General features: G+C 37.4%; 1 protein-coding gene across 1 annotated transcript in view; it reads right to left on the bottom strand.

The window, feature by feature from the left end:
- LOC150090513 (protein C-mannosyl-transferase DPY19L1) overlaps window positions 1-23,222 on the bottom strand; it is a 272,499-nt gene that overhangs the window by 69,867 nt on the left and 179,410 nt on the right. The window contains exons 13-14 of the mRNA XM_090378261.1: window positions 21,298-21,378; window positions 11,776-11,877 (exon numbers count right to left, since the gene is read on the bottom strand). Coding sequence (XP_090234387.1) covers window positions 11,776-11,877; window positions 21,298-21,378 — 183 coding nt within the window. The remainder of the gene's footprint in view (window positions 1-11,775; window positions 11,878-21,297; window positions 21,379-23,222) is intronic.

Below are 23,222 nucleotides of genomic sequence, written 5' to 3'. Positions count from 1 at the left end.
ATCTATGCCCTCTCAGTCTGAGCAAGTGGAAGTATCCCATCAGCATTGAGCCTGCTCAAACCATTCAAGGCCTTATACACCTCAATCAGATCACCTTGCAGGTGACTAGTCTCCAGATGCTGCAACTTGCAGAACTTAAGCCTTTCTTCATAAGCACACCCCTTCGTTCCTTTCACCAATCTTGTTGCTGTTCTCTGTACTCGTTCTAGCAACTCTACATCCTTCCTAAAATGAGGCCTCCAGACCTGTATACAGTACTCAAGGCCTAACCATTCCCTTATACAAAGGGATAATCACCTTGTCTCTGCTAGCAAAATTCCTATATATCATTGACAAAACTCCATGACATGCTCTGGCAGCTCATCTGCACTGCTCAGAGAACTTCATATCTGACTGCACAATTACCCCCAAGACTTTTTCATTCTCCACCTCCCTGAGTGTAGTACCACTTGGGTTACTGCTACCCATATGCAGTACTTTGCATTTGTCAATGTTAAACTTCAGTTGCCACTTCTCAGCCCATCTACCTAACTTTTCTAGATCCTGTTGCAGTAGCATACTCTCTTAACTGTCATTAACAACCCTGTCAACCTTTGTATCATCTGCAAACTTGGACATTAAGGCTGATATACCTTCATCGATATCACTGATAAATACACAAAACAAGATAAGACTTCCCCTTAACAAACCTATGCTGTCTGAACTATAACTGAACTCTTGTCTAGATGATTCTGCAGTGCTTCTTTGACCAGTGTCTCCATTAATTTCCCTGGAAAGTTAAACTAACAGGTCTGTAATTACTTGCATCACCCTTTGGTCCTCCTTTGTGAATTGGGGTCACATTTGCACATCTCCAGTCCACGGGAACCTCCTCTGCCTCTAAGGATGCTCTTATAATTATGGCTAAGGGTTTGCTTACTTCCTTTGCTGCCTTCTTCATTATAACTGGATAGATACCATTTGCCCCAGGTGCCTTTTTTATGTTTAACTTCAACATTTCTCCTCCACTTTGCTCTCAGTTATCACTAAATCACTTAGCTCCCTGTTAGAGTTTGATAAACTTCTGGCATTCCCCTCCTTGAATAACTCCTCATGTGTGAATGTAGATGCAAAATACTCATTCACTTTATCAGCTACTTGAGCAGGATCATCAATAGTTGAACCATTTATGTTAAGTGGACCAATCTGATTCATCCCCTTCCTTCAAGAGTTTACACAAGTAAAGAACTCTGAATTTTTCACAAGGATCATTACAAACAGATTAGAAAGAATACTTGATGAGAATCAACTGAAAGAGCAAGCTGGCTTTAGGACAGGATTTTCTACTATGGATCACCTTCGCATAAAATCTTAGCTAATGGAGAAAGCAAATTAATATAAAACACCATTATGCTTGGCATTTGTGGATTAAGAAAAGGCATTTGACTACATACAGCATAAGGCAATGTTTCGGGCACTAGAAAGAAAAGGCATTTGACTCCATACAGCATAAGGCAAAGTTTCGGGCAATAGAAAGACAAAGCATAGAAACACCATACATTATGATTTTGAAGAAAATATATGAGAATGCTACCGCCTTTATTAGCACTTACAAAGACAGCAGCAAATTTAAAATTGTGAAAAAAGTTTGACAAGGAGACACAATATCTCCAAAGTTGTTTACTGCTGCCCTTGACGAAGCTTTCAGAAGATTGGACTGTTCGCAAAAAGGAGTCAATGTGAATGGAGAATATCTAAACCAGGGCTCCCACTCACAAATTTTAAAAAAACTTAGATTGCAACTTAAATAAACCCAAAAAAAACCTAGTTTTCATCATATAGTATAGCAACACAAATAAGATAAAACTTACCATGCAAAAATATCTTTTATTTAATTGTAATCAGAATTTTCATCCCATTCAGTTCCCTCCACATTTATTTTTTGAAGTTCTTTCATTTTTTCAAACGTTCTTCGTATCTTTTATGACAAGTTCCTTGTATGACTTCTTTTACCAATTCTGATTTAGGTTTCCATGTATAGCAATTTTGATTAGATCTGTTTATCGCCTGTTTTGCCATTAGTCGATTTTTCACAGTTTCTGGTTTAAGTGAGTTTGTGGCTTTTGTTTTTATATGGTTTACTTGGGAGAAGATTCTTTCTATGCTTGCCAAAGAGTGAGGTAAAATAGTTAGACTGGTCATAAAGTTAGATAAAATCTCATATTTAGAATTATTAAAGCCATCTTTTATATTACGTAACAGATACCAAAACTCAGGGATGGTTTTGTAAGAGAAATCTAAATCTTGATTTAAACGAAATGATCTCCATTCATCATCTAGAAGATCTAGTTTGTCTTCAGAAACAAGGCGAGGGAACTGCATTGCTAAATGGAAAATTGAGGATGGCGAATTGGCACGATCATGTATCACTGCTGGGTCAAGAACATTGAGACTGGCAATAATTCCATCATCATTTAGAGGAAATATTTTTCTGATTTCCATACAAAGTTCAACAAGAAATTTTAAACAATCATTTTTAAACCTGCTTTCACTGTCACCAAGTGGTGTTGAATTTAATAAGCCCATACAATGGCCTCCCAAATATATTTTATTTAGAGGCTTATGATTTATTGCATTGCTTGGATCAATTTCAACCATCTTGCACGAAGTAATGACTTCTTTTATGAAAAAACTAAGAATATTTTTATACTCAATTGAAACCATTGAATGAAGTAAGTGCAATCTGAAATGCTCAGATTGAAATTCAATATTCAGGCAGTTTATTTTCTCAGTACATATCCTAAAAACAACAACATATGCTTAGTTCCTTTGGTGATCATAGTATTGTAAATATTCACTGCACCATCGATTTTGTCAATTTTTGATTGAGACTGAAAATAAAGAACTAACGCATCCCACTGCTCACTAATAATTTTTATTACATTGCCACGGGATAACCAACGTGTTTGTGCTAATTTGGGGATTTCATGCTTAGCAGTATCTACAACATCTTGAATCATTTTGAACTCGTTTAATCTTTTACTACTACGTGAAAAATAACAAGAGATATCTTTTATAAATATTTCTAGATATGATGGTAGTACCTTGACTGAATGACTAGCACATAATGCAAAAGAATGGCAAACACATCCCATTATAAATACTGATGGTACATCCTTTTTTAGCAATGACTGGAACCCACTCTTAGTACCCATCATAGTGGCACAATTATCACTATCAAAGCCAACGAGATTACTTATTTGAATGTTTTTTTTTCTATGAAAAGATCTTTTACAGCTTGATAAAGCCCTTTTGAAGTACCATTTTCGACGCAAACAGTGTCAAGTAACACATCTACAACATCAAGTTTTTGAATATCAAAATATCTAACAGCTAAAACTTGCGATAAAGATAAATCTGTACTTTCATCTGTTATCATTGAAAACTTGTTGTTTCTGCATATGTTAGAAATGTATATTTTTTCAAGATAGGCTATGCCATCTTGTATAAGATAAGAGACTTTAGTCGCCTTCATCTGAACTTGTTTTGCAATATTGCTATCATGAAATTCTTTCTTACGTGCTTCTATATGGTGATCACATTGCGCAAATGGAATATTATGCTCAGAAATGAGTGCAGCAATTGTTAACTCTGATTTTGCTACTTCTTCATTCTCTGTAGGTTTACGTTTTGTGAAGAACGTGTCTAACGTTGAACTTGTCTTAGCAATATTTGCACTTTTTTTATGTTTAACTGTATTTTTATGTGCTAGTAACATCGATTTATGGGCATTCTTTAATTTCATTTCACAACAAATACAGTAAGACGCACCTTTTTCATTACTGTCTTCTTTCAACTGATCCTTTAATTCCGGATCTTTTAACCATTCATTTCTAAAATTTTGAGTATACCACCGTTTACTCATCTTTCTCTGTGGGGAACAAGTTTCGGACATTGTGGGCAATTTGTGGGTATGGCTAATTAGCAGTTATCTTATTTAAAATGTTCTATAAAATAAAAAATAATTACTAATCCATTAACAAATAGAAATAGTCACTACAATTTAAATTTATTATATCACTGTATGTAGTACACGCATAAATGTAAAAATCACACCAAAAAATGCAATAATACCACGAACGATCACGAAAGACTGTGCAGTAAAGACCGCCTTCCGCCTGCTCAATAGGCTGCGCATACATGTTAGTAACACGATCATGTATGCTTACATGTATGAACATGTAAGCGTAATTTCATAGTGTAGAACCCTGCGAAAACTTTGAAATCCTTTTACATTTGTAGTATTTTGTACAAGCACTTGAGATATTACAAATTATGATCAGTATTGTTAGAATATAGAATTAAGAAAATTGTAAACTGTTATTAAATGTATTAAATTTTATTGTATTTACAAGAAATAAAAATAAATTTTGACTTAAAAATTACCGAAAAAACCCAGATAATGAGATATTTTTGTGAAAAAAACCTATCAACCCAGATGACAATCAAAAAACCCAGATCTGGGTGGAAAAACCCAGGAGTGGGAGCCCTGATCTAAACCATTTAGATTTGCAGATTACACTGTGATTATAAGCCATGATCCTGAAAAATTAGAGGAAAATCTTAATCAGTTATGCAGAGTTAGTAAGAATTTTGCACTAAAGATGAATATGGCTAAAACAAAAGTAGTGATGAACAAGTATGCCATAGAAAGGGATATAATGATTGAAGGAGCAGTAATTGAAAAGGTGGAGTCATATACTTATCTGGGACAAGTCATCAGCTGTAATAGTGTTAAATGGCTGGAAGTCAAGAAAAGAATAAATTTTGGATGGATAGCAATTCAGGAAATATAGTCACATACTGAGGAGCAATATCCCAATTTGTCTGAAACATAAAATAATGAACCAATGTATACTCCCCACCATGACTTATGGAAGTGAAACTTGGGCAATCACCAAAAAAATGGAAGAGAAGCTGAAAACTACACAGCAAAGAATGGAATGAATTATATTAGGAACCAGACTGTTAGATAAGAAGAGAAACATATGGATAGGTAGCAAACACAAATAAAGGGCATTACTATCAAAACTAAAGAACTGCAATGGACTTTGGCAGGACACAGCTCAGACATGACAGATGGACTAAGAAAATAACAGAATGGTACCCAAGAGGAGCTAAAGGAAAACCTGGAAGACAGCAGCAGAGATGGAAGATAAATTCACGAGTTTATGGGTAGTAAATGGATGGCAATTGCACAACACAAAAGAAACCGGAAATTTGCTGGAGAAGGCTTCATCCTGCAGTGGATTGAAAATGGCTGATGATGACCATAGAGCCATTCAAGCAATGAACAAGGACAAGCCATGCTCCATACAAAGGCAGATATTACTTCTTATCATGCATATTTGTTGCATTGTCTCCACATCATTGATTCAAGTGCTCACTAGTAAGCTTCCTTTGGATCTTATGGCCATATTTCATGGACTTGGTTTCCATCTCTGTAGGCTAAGACTTGCACAGATTCTTAGCATGAGTGAACCTAGCCACTGATATCAAAAAGAATAATGAATGCTAATAATTTTGCAACTCCATGGCCCCTTCAAAGCAAAACTGGCGGATCTAACATCAGTAACACAAAAATCTGCCAGTGCACAGAATCTAAAATTTGATCTCATGTTCCACACTCCTACCCCTATACATAGTATACATTCAACACTAGCTAACATTCAACTGGACACATTTGTTGCTGATCAGGAAGAAAAGCTTATTGAAATGAAAGTCAAACATTTAAAACATCTGCCAATGCCATATTCAACAAGCACAAAACAATGAGTAATGGGCACAACACTGGGGACAACCAGAACAATCACAATAATACTGCTCAAAATTATACAAGAGTTATTCCAAAAATAATGCTCAAAAGTGGTTAATAAAATGAATTTATTTTATAACATAATTTACATTAAAAAAATTTTCAATGTAGCCTCCTCCACACCCCAGAGTTTGGGTAATTTTTGAATGCCATTTAACTGTCTGTTGAAATTAATCTGTCTAATGTGTTGAGTCATAGCTGCACTCAAATGCTGCTAGAGACAGAAAATTTTGTCTAAGCAATGGTTCCTTGATCTTGGGAAATAGATAGTAATTGCAAGGAGTCATATCAGGACTGTGCTTCCCACTTGTAATTGGTGAAAACAAGCTGTACAGACTGTGTCATATGAGGCCTTGCATTGTCATGGAGTACAAGCACACCAGCCTCCATGGCCATTTCTGACAAAGAAATATGTTGCATAGTAGTCACCAGTTACCAATCTTCTAAGTGGCCTACAATCAGCAGCAATAATTCTCTCATAATTGTAGGCCATGGTGACCTTTCATTTTGACATTTAGCATTAGTAGAGGCATATGATGCAAGAAAGCAAGCTTATGCAGCATCAGCCAAAAGAAAAAAAAAAAAAAAACCCACTCCCATTTCACCCATCTGTTTGTTCCAAATACCTGTCCAGCTCAGCCTTAAATTTATTTAGGCTAACAACTTCCACAACAAAAGATGCAAGTCTGTTCCACCAATCAACTATCCGCTGGCTAACGGCTAACTTCTGTACATCTATCCCACAACTGTCTTTCCTCAATTTGAATTTATGCCCTCTCAGTTGATTATTCTGAGCAAGAGGAAGAATCCCATCAGATTTGATGCATGCTCAAAACATTCAAGGCTGTATACACATCAATCAGATCACCTCGCAGGTTCCTAGTCTCAGGACACTGTAATCTGCAAAACTTAAGCCTTTCTTCATAAGAGCAACCCTTCATTCCATTCACTAATCTTGTTGCCCTTCTCTGTACTCGTTCCAACAGCTCTACATCATTCTTAAAATGAGGCCTCCATACCTGTATACAGTACTCAGGCACCCCTGACCATTAACTTATACAAGGGGATAATCACCTCCTTATCCCTTCTAGAAACATTCCTGTATATCATTGACAAGACACCATAAGCTACTCAGTTTTCTGAGCAGTGCAGACAGTCTGCAAGACCGTCTGCACTGCACAGAAAACTTCATATCTGCCTGCACAATTACCCCCAGGTCCTTTTCATTCTGTACCATTGTCACTGTAGTACCACAGAGTTCATATGTTACTCTGGGGTTACTGCTCCCCACATGTAGTACTTTACATTTGTCAATGTTAAGCTTCATTTGCCACCTCTCAGCCCATCTGCTCAACTTTTCTAGATCCTGTTGCAGCAGCATTGTGTCAGTAGTGTCCTTGACAACACTGCCAACCTTTGTATAATCTGCAAACTTCGACATTAAGCTTGATATACCATCATCAATATCATTTATAAATACAGAAAACAACAATGGACACAACTCTGAACCCTGAGGCACTCCACTAATAACATTAGTCCATGAAAAGCAGTGTCCATTGATTACCACTCTCTGTCTTCTCCTACTCAACCATCCCTTAATCCATAGCAGCAATTTGCCTCCAATGCCACACTGCTTTAATTTGCAGCAGTCTTCGATGTGCAACAGTATCAAAAACCTTTCTAAGATCCAAATATATGATATCAAAGTTTTTCCCTACATCCAGTTCCTTTGTGACCACATCATAGTATCCAATCAAATTTGTCTGACAAGACTTCCCCTTAACAAAACCATGCTGTGTCCGAGCTATAACTGAAGTCTTGTCTAGATGATCCTGCAGTGTTTCTTTAACCAGTGCCTCCATTAAATTCCCTGGAACAGAAGTTAAACTAACAGGTCTATAATTATGTGTGTCGCCCTTTGATACTCCTTTGTGAATTGGGGTCACATTTGCACATCTCCAGTCCATGGGTACCTCCCCCGAGTCCAAGGAACTCTCATAATTATGGCTAAGGGTTTGCTTACTTCCTTTGCTGTCTGCTTTAATATAACTGGATAGATCCCATCCACCCCTGGTGCCTTTGTTATGTTTATCTTCAACAATTTCTCCTCCACTTTCCTCTCAGTTATTACAAAATCATCTAGCTCACTGCCAGAGTTTAATTCACCTCTGGCATTCCCCTCCCTGAATAACTCCTCATGTGAATGTAGATGCAAAATACTCATTTAGTTTGTTAGCCGCCTGAGCAGGATCATCAACAGTTGAACCATCAATATCCAGTGGACCAATCTGATTCATCCCTTTCCTTCTAGAGTTTACATAGGAAAGAACTCTTTGCTGTTTTTCTCTGCATCCTTTGCCAAAGACTTCTCATAATCTGCCTTTGCCTGCCTAATCTCCTTTGTGACTTGGTTACAGACAAGCTTATATCTATCATAGGCTTCCATGTCACCCATTAATTTATATGTATCCCATGCATTTTTCTTCTCTGCCACATGTCTCATTAGTTCATCTGACATCCATTTACCTTGAACAATATTTCTTTGTTGGTATGTAAAGCCTAGTAGCTACCAAGATTAATTCTTTGAATGCCTCCCTCCCATTTTGAATTTGCTGTTGGTAACATCATGGTAGTTACCTCTTTGAGTAAATCCCACTTCAGCACACTGCGATCACTGCCACCTAGTGGTTTCTTTATCTGCAGATTCTTAATGCATGAAGAATGGCTACTGATAATCAGATCAAGAGTATTACTCCCTGTAATTGCCTCCCGAACATGCTGATGTAGAAAACAATCATCCAATAAATCCACAAAAGCCTTGCTAGTGTGTGTGTGACCAACCCACAAATTCCAGTCAATATCCAGGAAATTAAAATTCCCCATTATACGACTCTCTTTTACTGGCTCACTCGATTTCCCTGTACAGTTTCTTATTATACTCATCAGAGTCATTAGGCTTATAACACACTCCTACTCTCTATTTTGATCTCCCAATGGTTTACAGAGAGTATGGATGCTTCCATCGAGCTGACTGTGACTTTGGTTCATAAAGTTGTGTGTCCATGTCTCATCAATGGCAACAATACATTTTAAATACTCTTCATCTTCTTGCTGGTTACACATAAGTAATTGCATCACAATTTCTTTACACTTTGCTTGCTGTTCATCTGACAGCAAATGTGAGTGAGCCCCATGTTTCATTTTTATAATGCATCAGATAAAATTTGAAGAACAGATTATTTCAATACTGCAGATTCGTTGGCTCTTTCGTCAGGTCATATGTCTGTTTTCGTCCAAAATGGTGGTAATAATTGTCTGTACGGATTTATTAGGCGCAACGGCAACTATGGCCATAGTGCGTCAAACAAGCAATTTGAAATTGTACTATGATCAACTGTGCACTTCCTGCAACAGTTCATAAATTTGTGTTGATGACCACTTAAAGCAGTGTTATACAGCATGTATGTATAAATATGAAATTATAGATATAAAATGCCTATGCATGTGTCCAACTTTCCCAAATCAAGCACAAAGATTTCTTGATGGACAGCTCAAAATACATTAACCAAATTTCTTCTCTTTGTGAGTTTGAAATTGGACAGTAAACGGATGTTGGCGGCATGCGTTCGGACTGTTTTGAAAGAGAGAGCGGGAATTATAGAAGCCAATTCAGAACAATGCCCATGGAAGTATCTGTATAAAAGGCATGCAGCAGAAACAGTACATCTATGAGACAGTAAGTGGAGAGACTCAGTTAGAGTTGAGTCATTAATTAATCTAACTGCCCTCTTCTGAATGGAATCTAGAAGCCTGAGGGAAGTTTTAGGGGCACCGCCGCAGTACAATATCCCATTGTAGGGTGGATTTGCGATTTGTACAGGGTGAACAGCTGTTTGGAAGAAAAGTAACGCCAAGAGCGAAAGAGAAAACCAAGTTTTTTAGATGCAGAAGAAGCAATATTTGTAATGTGCTTGTGCCAAGAAATATATCATTTTGCCTAGAAATCGGAGTGTCACCAAAGATAAGCATAGGAGCAGAAGAATCCTTTTTGTGAGATATAAGACAAGATTGAATTTTAGAAGGATTGAAATCAACTAAGTTGCCTTTGCCCCACTGGAGATAAATGTCCATAAATGGGTAACATAAGCCAGAATATCACCAGTGGATCGACAATGACAGAATCCAAACTGGTGATCATTAATCAGATGAAGGTTTCTATGTAGTTTAAGAGTTGGCAGTTAATTGATTTCTCCATTACTTCAGAAAGAGTAGAAGTAATTGCAATAACGATAATTGGATGGGAGGGACTTCTCATCCTTTTTTAGGAACTGGCTGGATATGAGCAAATTTCCAAGCAGAAGGAAAAACACCTTTGGAATAAGAAAGTGAAAAAAGGCGGTAAAGAACAGGAGTAAGTTGAGGAGCACAGGTTTTGAGAACAAGTGGAGAAATACCATCGGGACCTGGAGCTTTCTTAGCATCAAGATTCATCAAAATCCTTCTGACATCCTTTTGACGGAAGACCACAGGAGGAATTGAATGGAGCGTGTTGGGAATGGTGAGAGGTGTTTTACCAAGATTATTAGTACATGAGTTGGAAGAAAAATGGGATGCTAGCAGGTCAGCTTTATCCTTGGTTGAAGTGACAACAGAACCATCTGGTTTTGACAGAGGTGGGAAAAAGTTGCGGCCAATAGCTTTGGGAAGAGACCAGAATTCTCAGATACCATTAGGGCAAGAAGCAAGTTTTCTACTCTTAGCCTGTTCAAAATCTAGTTTGGACTGATTGATAACTACTTTACAATTGTTGCGAGCTTTGGTGTAGGCAGAAAATGAAACTGAAGAATTGGAAACAAGCCAATTATGATATGCAACATTTTTCTCTTGAACAGCATTGGCAAATTTATTGGAAAACCAAGTGGTGTGGTTTTCCAATTTATTGCAAAACATGTGGTGTGGGTGCCACACCTCGACCCCTGCTTATGTTGGTTCACACCTGGGTGGTCAGCCACAGTGTGCTTGTGCATGGGGGTTATACCCAGAATTACTAACAGTCCCACCATCGTGAAGGTGCAAGCAGGGTCCACTTGACTTGAGTGTCACCTGAATATCAGTTCCATCAGCGTTTTAGCCTCCCAGGTAGCAAATATAGTTTGTCTGACATATCTGAGAGAATGTCTGTGACAACTTCAGGAACCAAATTCTTGCTATTAAACTTGATATTTGTTTAGACAGAATGTTTATACAAATTAAAATGAATGTGCGAACATTGCAACATTTGTCCGTGTTAATATCTGTGAAAAATACACTGATATGAGTACTTGGAATTTTTCCTATAATTCATCCTGTGGAGGTAAAATTTTTACCTCCACAGGATGAAACAAGTTAGAGAAAGTTTGGTTAGTTATAACATTGGTAACCATAACAGTATTTTAAAAGGATGGATAAAATTTGATCATATATGAATAACTTTTGTTTTCATATCCCACAAAATTTATTTATTTATTTATTTATTTATTTTTATATATATATATTTTTAATTTTATTATATTTTTTTTGGGTGGAGCCGCATAAGCTGCACCAGCCAAAAAAATAAGCTGGTGCAGCATAGGCTTCCTTGCACCATACGGCCATTACTAATACTAAAATTTGGTGATGATATGAAAATTAAGTTTTGTTTCAACTTCTGTGTATTTATTCAAATTTAACAGAATCAGAATGCCATTTGAAAGAGAGAAAATACTTATTCAGGGTATTTTAAATATTTTAATTTCCAATTACTGTGCCACTGTTTTCAACCACAAAAAAAAAAAAAAAAAAAATCTTAATGAAAAATTGTAACAGAGCCTTCGGAGTGATGACTCATGTAGAATACTGCAGTTGAGAAATGAAGTAACAAACTACAGTTGAACTTTTCTTACCTCCTTTTCTATAAAGTCAAACTCCACAGCACAAGTATATAATAAGGTGTGAAAATCTTTATAATCTGTAAACTTGGATTTTAAGAGATTCCAGACGTGACCCTAAAGATAATATTTCATGAAGACACATTAATAAGAAGGCATTCACAACTTTATAATTACAACTTTGCATCATCAGCTAGCCTTTCAAATAACCTAATCCAAATTTTAGATGGAATTCAATATTCATCATCACAGAGACAAATTGCAGCCAAAATATAACAATGACATAATACAATCTCATCAACTCACAAATATTCACTGGTAATAATGATTATATCTTTTATTTAAAAATACAGTAAACCCCCGCTATTCGTGGGGGTTACGTTCCTGAGAAATGCCGCGAATACCGAAAACGCGAATACTGAGCTATGGCTCCCATAGTAATAAAGGGGTTCCGTTCCAAAGTATGAAATATATAAGAAAAACTAGTCTAAAATTTTGTCTATGTATTATATGTACCTTCATAATATGACTATATACATAGACAGTACATACTGAAATGCAAGCATATGGCATCGAAATGAAAATAAGAAACAATTTAATATTAAATGTAATATTTATTAGAAATTTCAAACAAATCTTTCAAACCAGCGTCTTTGCTAGCTAAAAAACCTATCCCGCCAGTGCTATCACCAGTTTCGCTAAAGCGTTGATAAGGAGTTTTGCGTTTTCACGAATGATGAGTGAATTTAATGGAATTTTATTTTGAGTTCGGTCTTCTATCCACAGATTTAAAGCCTTTTCCATTTTTTTATAATTTAACATCACGAGTTACAGAGCAAATGTTTGAAGCAATTAGCGCGTTTTTTTTTCACGGACACTACAGCGGATTTTTTCTTCCGATTTCTTGATTGATCATACCGTTGACTCATTGATTTTATAATGTTTTGCCACTGAGGAGACACTTTCACCATTAGAAATTTTATCTAATAACTCAATTTTATTCGCTAATGTCATCACCTTCTTTGATATTTTCACATTTGTCTTGTTATTCGTAGTCATATTTTTGTAGGGGTTAGAAAGCACTTGTCCACAATAAAGTCACTTTCTTCCGTTAACACACTCGATAAAGTCTGTTTTACACTGCAAAACGGTAGATTTATCACTTTTGTAAGCATATCAATTTATAAATTGATAAATTTATTCAATGTATAAGCATATAAATTAAAAGCAAACGACGAAACCTTCCATAACAAGCGCATAACACATATTGAACAAGGATTAGCGAGAAACATTCACGCTCGCGATTTTGTCACCCCTCTCCCACTGAGCGCTGTTTTGACCGGGAAAGATAATTTTAGCCACTCCCATGCGTTTTTATGGCGGAAATATTCACGGCGCTTTAAAATTCACATTTTTTAGGTTTCATTTTATATTAAATCGGCGATCGCGAATACACGAAACCGCGAATACAGATACCGCGAATAGCGGGGGTTTACTGTAGTACCTAAAAAATAAATACCTTATGAAGTCAAATCGGCAAGCTGGTGTAGAAAGACATTAAGATTCTTATAATATTGCATATCTCTAAGAAACAAATCAGCACCCATCTTACAAAAATTAAATAAATCGAAAACATTGTTGCGATACACTGAATTTATCTTCTAAATTCTGCTATTTATTAAAAGTAAATTCTGAATTATTCAAAATTCTGTTATTTATTGAAACTCCATAATGAACAAAAATCCAATAATCACTTTACTTTTATCACTAAGTAATCTTTGCAAAAGCTACAAATCAAATATACACTTGAAAACCAAGTTTATTTAATTAATGAATTATGAAGTCTACTAAATTTCAACTTTTATTAACAAATTATAAAGCCAAATATTCAAACAAAAGCTTAGGCACATAACAAGACTCAGGTTAATGTGATATTTGTATAAGATAACGGCAAGAATAAACATTAAAAGAACTTCAACCCATTGAGAGATCATATCCTATTTAAAAGTTACAGCTGTCAGTTACAAGCTCCGCAAAAACGATGTGTTTGCCTTTTATTTACATGATTGTTGTTTTATATTGTACTTAATACGTAGTCATATAGTTATAGTTACGCTGGTTATTTTTTATTTTAATTTAGATAAAGAGTTTTTGTGGATTTTACTTACGATAGGTAAAACCGTTATTTTTGTTCGATTTTTGTAGCCATTGTTTTTGTATATAGGGAATTCAAAGTTTTTGTAGGGAATTCAAATTTTTTTAATTGAGGTAGCTAGGTAGCTCTAACGCATAATTATATAGTAATACGCTTCACTGTTTCTATTTCATAGTTTCTATTCAAATACTACTGACATTTAATTTATTGATTTTATTAATTTAAACTACCATGCCCCGAACTAGAGCAGCAAAGCAACGGGCACAAAGTGGCAGGAGTGTTGTGACTCGGGGGAGAACTGAGGGGGGCGATTCTCCAACGCGTCACAGCCTAAAAAAATGTGCAACTTGTGAAATGTTTGCCGAATTCTCTGGAACGGAACATGATATTGCCATGGGGGATGTCTTTGTGTGTGCGTGATGTAAGGAGTGTAAGAAAATCAGGCGACAACTCAGCGTTGTTATGGGCCTATATGAGAGTTTGAAGGACAGGGTGGATGCCCTCGAAGGAAATAAATTGAGGGGCCCATCAAGCTCTCAGCTGCCCACATCAACACCAGTGCTTGCACTTGGTCATCGCGCAACACAGCGGCAAACCCCAAGGCAGAATGCGCTGGTCCCACAGGAACTATTAGTTGTTGGTGACTCTATTGTCAGGGAAACGGGGAACATGCTATGTAAAAAGGATAGGTGGAACAGGACCAGGGTATGTCTGCCAGGGGCAAAGGTTGATGACGTTGTAGAACGGATATCATCTTTCAAGGGCACAAAAGGTGATATAGTTGTACACGTTGGCACTAATGATATTAAGAGTAGGAGACCGGCAGAATTACTCAACAAGTACAGGTCACTGTTGAAAAAAAGCCGAGAATTAGGGTTGAATTTGAAAGTGTCTGCAATTCTGCCCAGACAAGATAGGAGGGAGTATATGATGAGAGCCTTGTCGATCAATTCGGCCCTGGAAAGATTGTGCAAGGCTCAAGGGGTAGAATTTTTTTCAGCCTGGACTGTACTTGTTAACAGGAGAGATTGCTTCTACAGGGATGGGACACACTTAAATAGAAAGGGTGCAAGAATATTTGCTGATGCTATCGAGGCAGTGTTAGGTGGGTCGGAAAACTGCTAGCTTGGGGGGATACAAAGACTAATAGTTTAACAGTAACCGCAGGCAGAGGTGAAGGTGATTCTTGCACAACTTCTACTATTAGAATAAGAAGCGACCTGGAGCGAGGGGTGTTGGGAGTTTCAGGGATGGATGGCAGTCATCCTGGAATAGTTGGGTATATGGGATGTGTTAAGGTAACAAGGAATAGGCATAGGAGCATGTATGCTTGCATGTATACCAATGCTAGAAGTATAGTAAATAAATTTGATGAATTTGAAGTGTTGGTCAAGACATCAAAGGCGGATATTGTTGGGATAGCAGAGACGTGGTGTCACAAAGATATAAGTAATGCAGAACTGGAATTTGGGGAGTACAATGTGTACAGAAAGGATAGACAGGACAGAAAGGGAGGAGGTGTTATGCTGTTAATTAAGAAAAACATAAAATCAAAAGAAGTGCATCCAGTTGATATAGATGGACAGTGCACTGTTGAGTCAGTTTGGTGTGACATAAGCACTGCGAAAGCAAAAATAAGAGTAGGAGTGTGTTATAGGCCTAATGACTCGAATGAGTACAATGAACAATTGTACAGAGAAATAGAGTGGGCCAGTAAATCAGAATGTCTTATAATGGGGGATTTTAACTTCCCAGATATTGACTGGAACTTGTGGGTTGGTCACTCACACACTAGTCAGACTTTTGTGGATTTATTGGATGATTGTTTTCTGCAGCAGCATGTTCGAGAGGCAACCAGAGAAAGTAACACTCTTGATCTGGTTATCAGCAGTGATCATTCGTGTATTAAGAATTTGCAGATAAAGGAACCACTAGGTGGCAGTGATCACAGTGTGCTGAAGTGGGATTTACTCAAAGAGGTAACTACCGTCAGGGGTAAAGGAAAGGGTTTTTGCTTCCGTAAAGGGGAGTACAGTGGTCTCAGACAGTTTTTAAATTCTGTACAGTGGGATCAACTGACGATGTTACAAACAGTAAATTCTAAGTGGGAAGCATTCAAGGAATTAATCGTGGAAGCTACTAGACTTTTCATACCGATGAAGAAATATTGTTCAAGGTTTAGGCCTAAATGGTTATCAAATGAACTAATGAGACTCGTGACAGAGAAGAAAAATGCATGGGATGCATATAAATTATCAGACGACGCAGAAGCCTGTAGCAGATATAAGCTAGTCTGTAATCAGGTCACAAAGGAGGTTCGGCAGGCAAAGGTGGATTACGAGAAATCTTTGCAAAAGATGCTAAGAAAAACAGCAAGGATTTCTTTACTTATATAAACTCTAAAAGGAAGGGGATGAATATGATTGGTCCACTTGACATCGATGGTTCGACTGTTGATGATCCTGCTCAGATAGCAAACAAACTGAATGAGTATTTTGCATCTACATTCACACATGAGGAATTATTAAGGTTTGAAAATGGCAGAAGGTTATCAAATTGTAGCAGTGTGCTTAATGATTTTGTAATAACTGAGAGCAAAGTGGAGGAGAAATTGTTGAAGTTAAACATAAGAAAGGCACCTGGGGTGGATGGGATCTATCCAGTTATATTAAAGGAGGCGGCCAAGCAACTAAGCAAACCCTTAGCCATAATTATGAGAGCATCCTTGGATTCAGGGGAGGTTCCCACGGACTGGAGATGTGCAAATGTATCCCCAATTCACAAAGGATGTTCGAAGGGTGACACGAGTAATTACAGACCAGTTAGTTTAACTTCTGTTCCGGGTAAAATAATGGAGTCACTGGTTAAAGATGCATTGCAGGATCATCTAGACAAGACTGCAGCAATAATTCAGACACAGCATGGGTTTGTTAAGGGAAAGTCTTGTCTGACAAATTTGATTGGTTATTATGATGTGGTCACAAAGGAACTGGATGCAAAAAATAATTTTGATATCATATACTTGGATTTCAGGAAAGCTTTTGACACTGTTGCACATGGAAGACTACTGTACAAATTGGAGCAGAATGGTATTAAGGGTAAGTTCCTACAATGGATAAAAGGATGGTTAAGTGGGAGAAGACAGAGGGTGGTAATCAATGGGTGCTGCTCTTCGTGGACTAATGTTATTAGTGGAGTCCCACAGGGTTCAGTGTTGGGTCCACTGTTGTTTTGTATATTTATCAATGATATTGATGAAGGTATATCAGGCTTAATGTCGAAGTTTGCAGATGACACGAAGGTTGGCAGGGTTGTTAATGACAGTAATGGCAGTGTGCTACTGCAACAGGATCTAGATAATTTGGGCAGATGGGCTAAGAAGTGGCAACTGAAGTTTAACCTTGACAGATGCAAAGTACTGCATATGGGTAGAAGTAACCCCAGAGAAACGTACCAACTGTGTGGTACTACACTTAAGGTGGTAGAAAATGAAAAAGACCTGGGAGTAATTGTGCAGTCAGATATGAAGTTTTCTGAGCAATGTAGACAGGCTGCTAGGGCAGGTCATGGGGTTTTGTCAATGATATATAGGAATTTTGCTAGCAGGGAAAAGGAGGTGATTGTCCCTCTGTATAAGGCAATGGTCAGGCCACGGCTTGAGTACTGCGTACAGGTCTGGAGGCCTCATTTTAGGAAAGATGTAGATTTGCTTGAGCGTGTACAGAGAAGAGCAACACGATTGGTGAGGGGAATGAAGGGATCCTCTTACCAAGAGAGGCTTAACTTCTGCAAATTGCAGTGGCTGGAGACTAGGCACCTGCGCGGTGATCTGATTGAGGTCTATAAGGCCTTGAATGGGTTGAGCACGCTGAATTCTGATGGGATCCTCCCACTTGTTCAGAATACGAACCTACGGGGACATAAGTTCAAATTAAGAAAGGATAGATGTAGAATAGATGTGCGGAAATTTGCCTTTAGCCAGCGGGTGGTTAATTGCTGGAACAAACTTCCATCTGTCGTTGTGGAAGTTGATAGGTTAAATAAATTTAAGGAGGAACTGGACAGGCATTTGGAGGGTATGGTGTGATTTTTTTTTTTTTTTTTTTTTTGGCTGATGCTGCATAAGCTCCTACACTTGCTTTCTTGCATCAAGTGCCACTACTACTACTACTACTAAAGTACCAGAAATTTATACTTATGCAGAATATGCCATATAAAATGCAATTCGAAGTGTAAAAACTTTTTTTTTTAAGTACTTCCTCCTGTAGAGACAAGAAAAACAAAGGAAAATCATGTTGATGATTAAGCTTCACATCAGCCGGAAGATAAATAAATTCAAAACTGTAACTAAAAACACTTTATTTATAAAAAAATAAATATAAAATATAAAATATTTGCAATAAAATAAAATATAATTAACACTGATAAAATATACTAAAAAACTTAGAAATTAAAACCGATAAAATTTGCTGTAGCTTTCGGAGGCAGCAGTCTCCTTCCTCAGCAGCATAAGTCTATTGTGCGGCACATTCTTAAATAGCAGATCCACGGCACGCATCACATGGTTCCACAGTTGGAATTTTCCCTTTACGCACCGGGACCGGGCTAGCTGAAACCGTTCATCACACCCAAGAACAACGGTTTCCAGGAGAGGGTGTAAACGTACACCCCTATCACTATTAATAGTATTAGTATTGCTAACTGCCCCAATACGTAAACTCTCAAGCCATTTTCGGTCCCAGAACCCCTGTGCATGATCTGTGATGACAGCATCCTCCGGAGAAATTTGATGTTGTTTCTCCCAGAAATGTTCAGCCACAGCAGACTTCCCATAATTTGCAGACTTTATTGCATTTGCATGCTCCCCCAGCCGGTCTTTCAATCACCGCCCTGTCTCATCCACATAACATACTAAAGTAGGCATACCGCTCAGACCTATTGTATCATTTATAAACAGTCCTACGTATGCTTTATCTAAGTGTTTAGCTAAGCTAATTGCACCCATAGTAGGACTTTCCGGCTTTGTCATTAAGAATCAAGGAATTTGTGGACTTCATAAAGGGACAGACTATATGGGAAGATGAGATAATGGTCTCTTTTGACATTAAGTCACTGTTTACTTGTATTCCCATTAAGTTTGGCTTACAGTGTGTTAGAATGGCTTTAGAAAAAGATGTACTGTTAAGTACCAGGTCATCTCTTAGTATTGATGACATTTGTGAAGAGTTGAGCTTTGCTTATCTAGTACCGTTATGGTATTCCAGAATGTCATGTACAGGCAGATCCATGGCACAGCCATGGGTTCCCCACATCAGTGCCATAGGAGCCAATTTAGCTACGGAGGAGTTGGAAGTCAGGATTTTTGGGGATTCGGAATTTCCCATGCACAGATGGAGGAGATATGTTGATGACACATTCTCCATTATACAAAGGGGAGGGAGGATCAGGTGCTTAATGCACTTAATAGTTCCTCCCCTTTTATCAAATTTACTTTGGAGGTGGAAGCAGAGGGAACCTTGCCATTCCTTGATGTGTTGGTAATTAGAGAAGGCGGCAGGCTTAAGTCCAAGGTATTTAGAAAGCCGATGTGCCGGGGTCAATATACCCATTATACCTCGGTACAGGCCAACCAACATAAAAATAGTGTGGTAAAAACTTTAATAGATAGGGCGGGGGTCCCACTGCAGCACCTCCGAGGATAGAGATAATGAAATTGTTCGGGTCACAGCAGACCTCAAGAAGTGTGGCTACCCCCAGAGGGTGTTTGACTGAGCCATTGGAGTAGAGTCCACCCGTAATGAGCAGTTCGCCCCTGTGAGCACCGAACACATTCCCTACTATCCGGGCCTGTCAGACCACATTGCACGTATAATTCGGGGATGTCAGATACGCTGTGTGCAACTTCCAGGTAGGAGGTTGCACACAGCGATATCTCGAGTAAAAGACCCCATATCCGAAGAAGCCAGCAGTGGGGTGGTGTACGAAATCAAATGCCCGGATTGTGGGGCGTGTTATGTGGGTGAGACGGGGCGGTGATTGAAAGACCAGCTGGGGGAGCATGCAAACGCTCCACAAATTATGGGAAGTCTGCTGTGGCTGAACAATTTCTGGGAGAAACAACATCAAATTTCCCTGGAGGATGCTGTCATCACAGATCATGCACAGGGGTTCTGGGACTGTAAATAGCTTGAGAGTTTACGTATTGGGGCAGTTAGCAATACTATTAATAGGGATAGGGGTGTACGTTTACACCCCCTTCTGGAAACTGTTGTTCTTGGGCGTGATGAACGTTTTCAGCTAGCACACTCCCGAGCCATTTCAAGTCCCGGTGCACAACGGGAAAATTCTAACCGTGGAACCATGTGATGTGTGCCGTGGATCCGCTATTTAAGAATGTGCCGCACAGTAGACTTATGCTGCTGAGGAAGGAGACTGCTGCCTCCGAAAGCTACAGCAAAATTTATCAGTTTTAATTTCTAAGTTTTTTGGTATATTTTATCAGTGTTAATAATATTTTATTTTATTGTAAATATTTTATATTTTTATATTTATTTTATTGTAAATAGTGTTTTTAGTTACAGTTTTGAATTTATTTATCTTCTGGCTGGTGTGAAGCTTAATCATCAACATGGTTTGTCCCAGCCTTGTAATTTAATTTCGGGAGAATCAAAGACATTTCCCCTCATCCGTAAAAAAGGGGTGAACTAGGAGTTCACCCCTTTTTTACGAATGCCCCTCTATCAGAAATATATTTGGCATCTAACAGGAGATCGTATCCTCAAATCTCCTACTTCTACAGTTAAGTTATTCATTCGTTATGTGTATGATATTCTTATAATCTCAGCAAACAAATTATAGACAACCTTTTCTTAAAATTTAATTCAGTCCATCATAGTCTAAAATATACACTTGAACAAAATAACAGTATAACCTTTCCAAACTTAAACATCTATAAATATAATAATCAATTAAAAATGTGTTATCAATCTGTAACCTCAACAACTTGGGCAATGTCACTTATACTCAGTTTATTTGTAATTCTTTATCTGAAGCTGACAAGGAAAGTCAGAATTTCACAAAATAGCATAAAGTTCTCTAACTAATGCATATTCAGTGATCCTTTATCTTATATCCTAATCAAATAATACATCTCAAAATAGGAAGTGACTTTCCAATCAGTCAGTAGAAAATAATACGTAAAGTGATAGTTACATGGACAATCATTTGATTTAAGTGTAAAATTATCAAAGTTAATATTTTTTTTTAGATTTTAACACTTTGCACACTGAATAATTTAAACATTCATTTGTGGTTTGATGGACCAAAACAAAGCTGTTTAGATAGATAATTCTACATTATGAATTAAAACTGCAAAAACTTACATCATCTGCTTCATTTAAAACCAAATGTATCATAGCTTTGAAGCCAATAGAACCAAAACAAAGCAATGTCATCTGAACCATCTAGGGTGGGAAAAAAAATAAGAGTTCAGTCTTTAATCAGAACCAAGAATTTACAAGGAAACATACAACAATAATCTTAGATTACTTAACAGAAAGTTCTAACATCTACTATAGATACTCAAATATAAGTTGATAAACTTTGGTCATTTTCCAAATTAAAAATGCACAGAAATGCCCTATATACAAGTAATATTAGGCTTCTACATATGGATAAAAACATATTAATAACTTAAAATAATTTTGAAAATAAGTTTTTAAATGTTACTTGCAAGAGAATCCATCTTGTTCTCAGTTCTTTATAGAGAGAGAGCACAATGCTTAGATTATTGCAATATTTAAAATAACTAAATGCACAAGGCATAATACGTTAAGAGTTTATTATCTATATAATATCGGTGTATAGATACACCATAGACAACTCAAAACCATGCTGTGTCCGAGCTATAACTGAAGTCTTGTCTAAATGATCCTGCAGTGCTTCTTTAACTAGTGCCTCCATTAATTTTCCTGGAACAGAAGTTAAACTCACAGGTCTATAATTACTTGTGTCAGCCTTTGATCCTCCTTTGTGAATTGGGGTCACATTTGCATATCTCCAAATGTATGGGTACCTCCCCTGAGTCCAAGGAAGCTCTCATAATTATGGCTAAGGGTTTGCTTACTTCCTCTGCTGCCTCCTTTAATATAACTGGATAGATCCCATCCACCCCGGGTGCTTTCTTGTGTTTATCTTCAACAATTTCTCCTCCACTTTACTCTCAGTTATTACAAGATTCTCTAGCTTACTGCTAGAGTTGAATACACCTCTGGCTTTCCCCTCGCTAAATAACTCCTCATGTGTGAATGTCGATGCAAAATATTCATTTAGTTTGTTAGCTACCTGAGCAGGATCATCAACAGTTGACCCATCGATATCAAGTGCACCAATCTGATTCATCCCCTTCCTTCTAGAGTTTACATAAGTAAAGAACTCTTTGCTGTTTTTCTTTGCATCCCTTGCCAAAGATTTCTTGTAATCTGCCTTTGCCTGCCTAACCTCCTTTGTAACTTGGTTACAGATCAACTTGTATCTATCATAGGCTTCTGTGTCATGTGTTAATTTGTATGTATCCCATGCATGTTTCTTCTCTGCCATATGCCTCATCAGTTCATCTGACATTCATTTAGGCCTAAAACAGTTTAACAGTGACAATCACAAGGTAGCTGTAATCTCAGATACTCCATTTGGGTAGCTGTAATCTCAGAATAATACCATTTGAGTGGTACCAACCATAGTAGTAGAGTATGAAAATTATCTATTATTACAGTCCAACACAAAATTATCAGAGCAGTGCAAACAAGCTGTTACAGCTGCTAATGGGTTTCTGTCAATGATGCACAAGAACTTTTCCAACAGGGTAAAAGAGATAATCATCCCATTATTAGATCACACCCAGAATAATCCATACAGGTTTGGAAACCTCATTTTTGGACGGACATAGACTGCTGTAAAGGGTACAGAGAAGAGCAACAGTTTGTGGCACAAAAGAATATTACCACCAAGAAAGACTGTAAATTGTAGTTTCTAGAAACTGCAATTTACAGTCCAATTGCAGTGTATAAGGCTTTAAATGGCTAAGTAAATTAAATGCTGTGGCATCTTTACTCTTTCTTAGATGATATGCACAAGGAGATGTAAATTTCAATTGAAAAAGAATAGTTAAGAACAGATGTGCAGAAATTTGCATTTGGTCAATTAATCAAATGCTAGTATAAATTTAGAAAATATTCTACAACTCTAGGTGGAAATTTATAATTCTAGAATAATTTGGAAAAATTATTGGAATAAATGGGCAAATGAAAAT

Source organism: Mastigoproctus giganteus, chromosome 1 (assembly GCF_048544385.1).
Source record: "Mastigoproctus giganteus isolate SK-2022 chromosome 1, ASM4854438v1, whole genome shotgun sequence".
Lineage (NCBI taxonomy): Eukaryota > Metazoa > Arthropoda > Arachnida > Uropygi > Thelyphonidae > Mastigoproctus > Mastigoproctus giganteus.
This window is presented reverse-complemented; position numbering and strand designations above follow the sequence as displayed.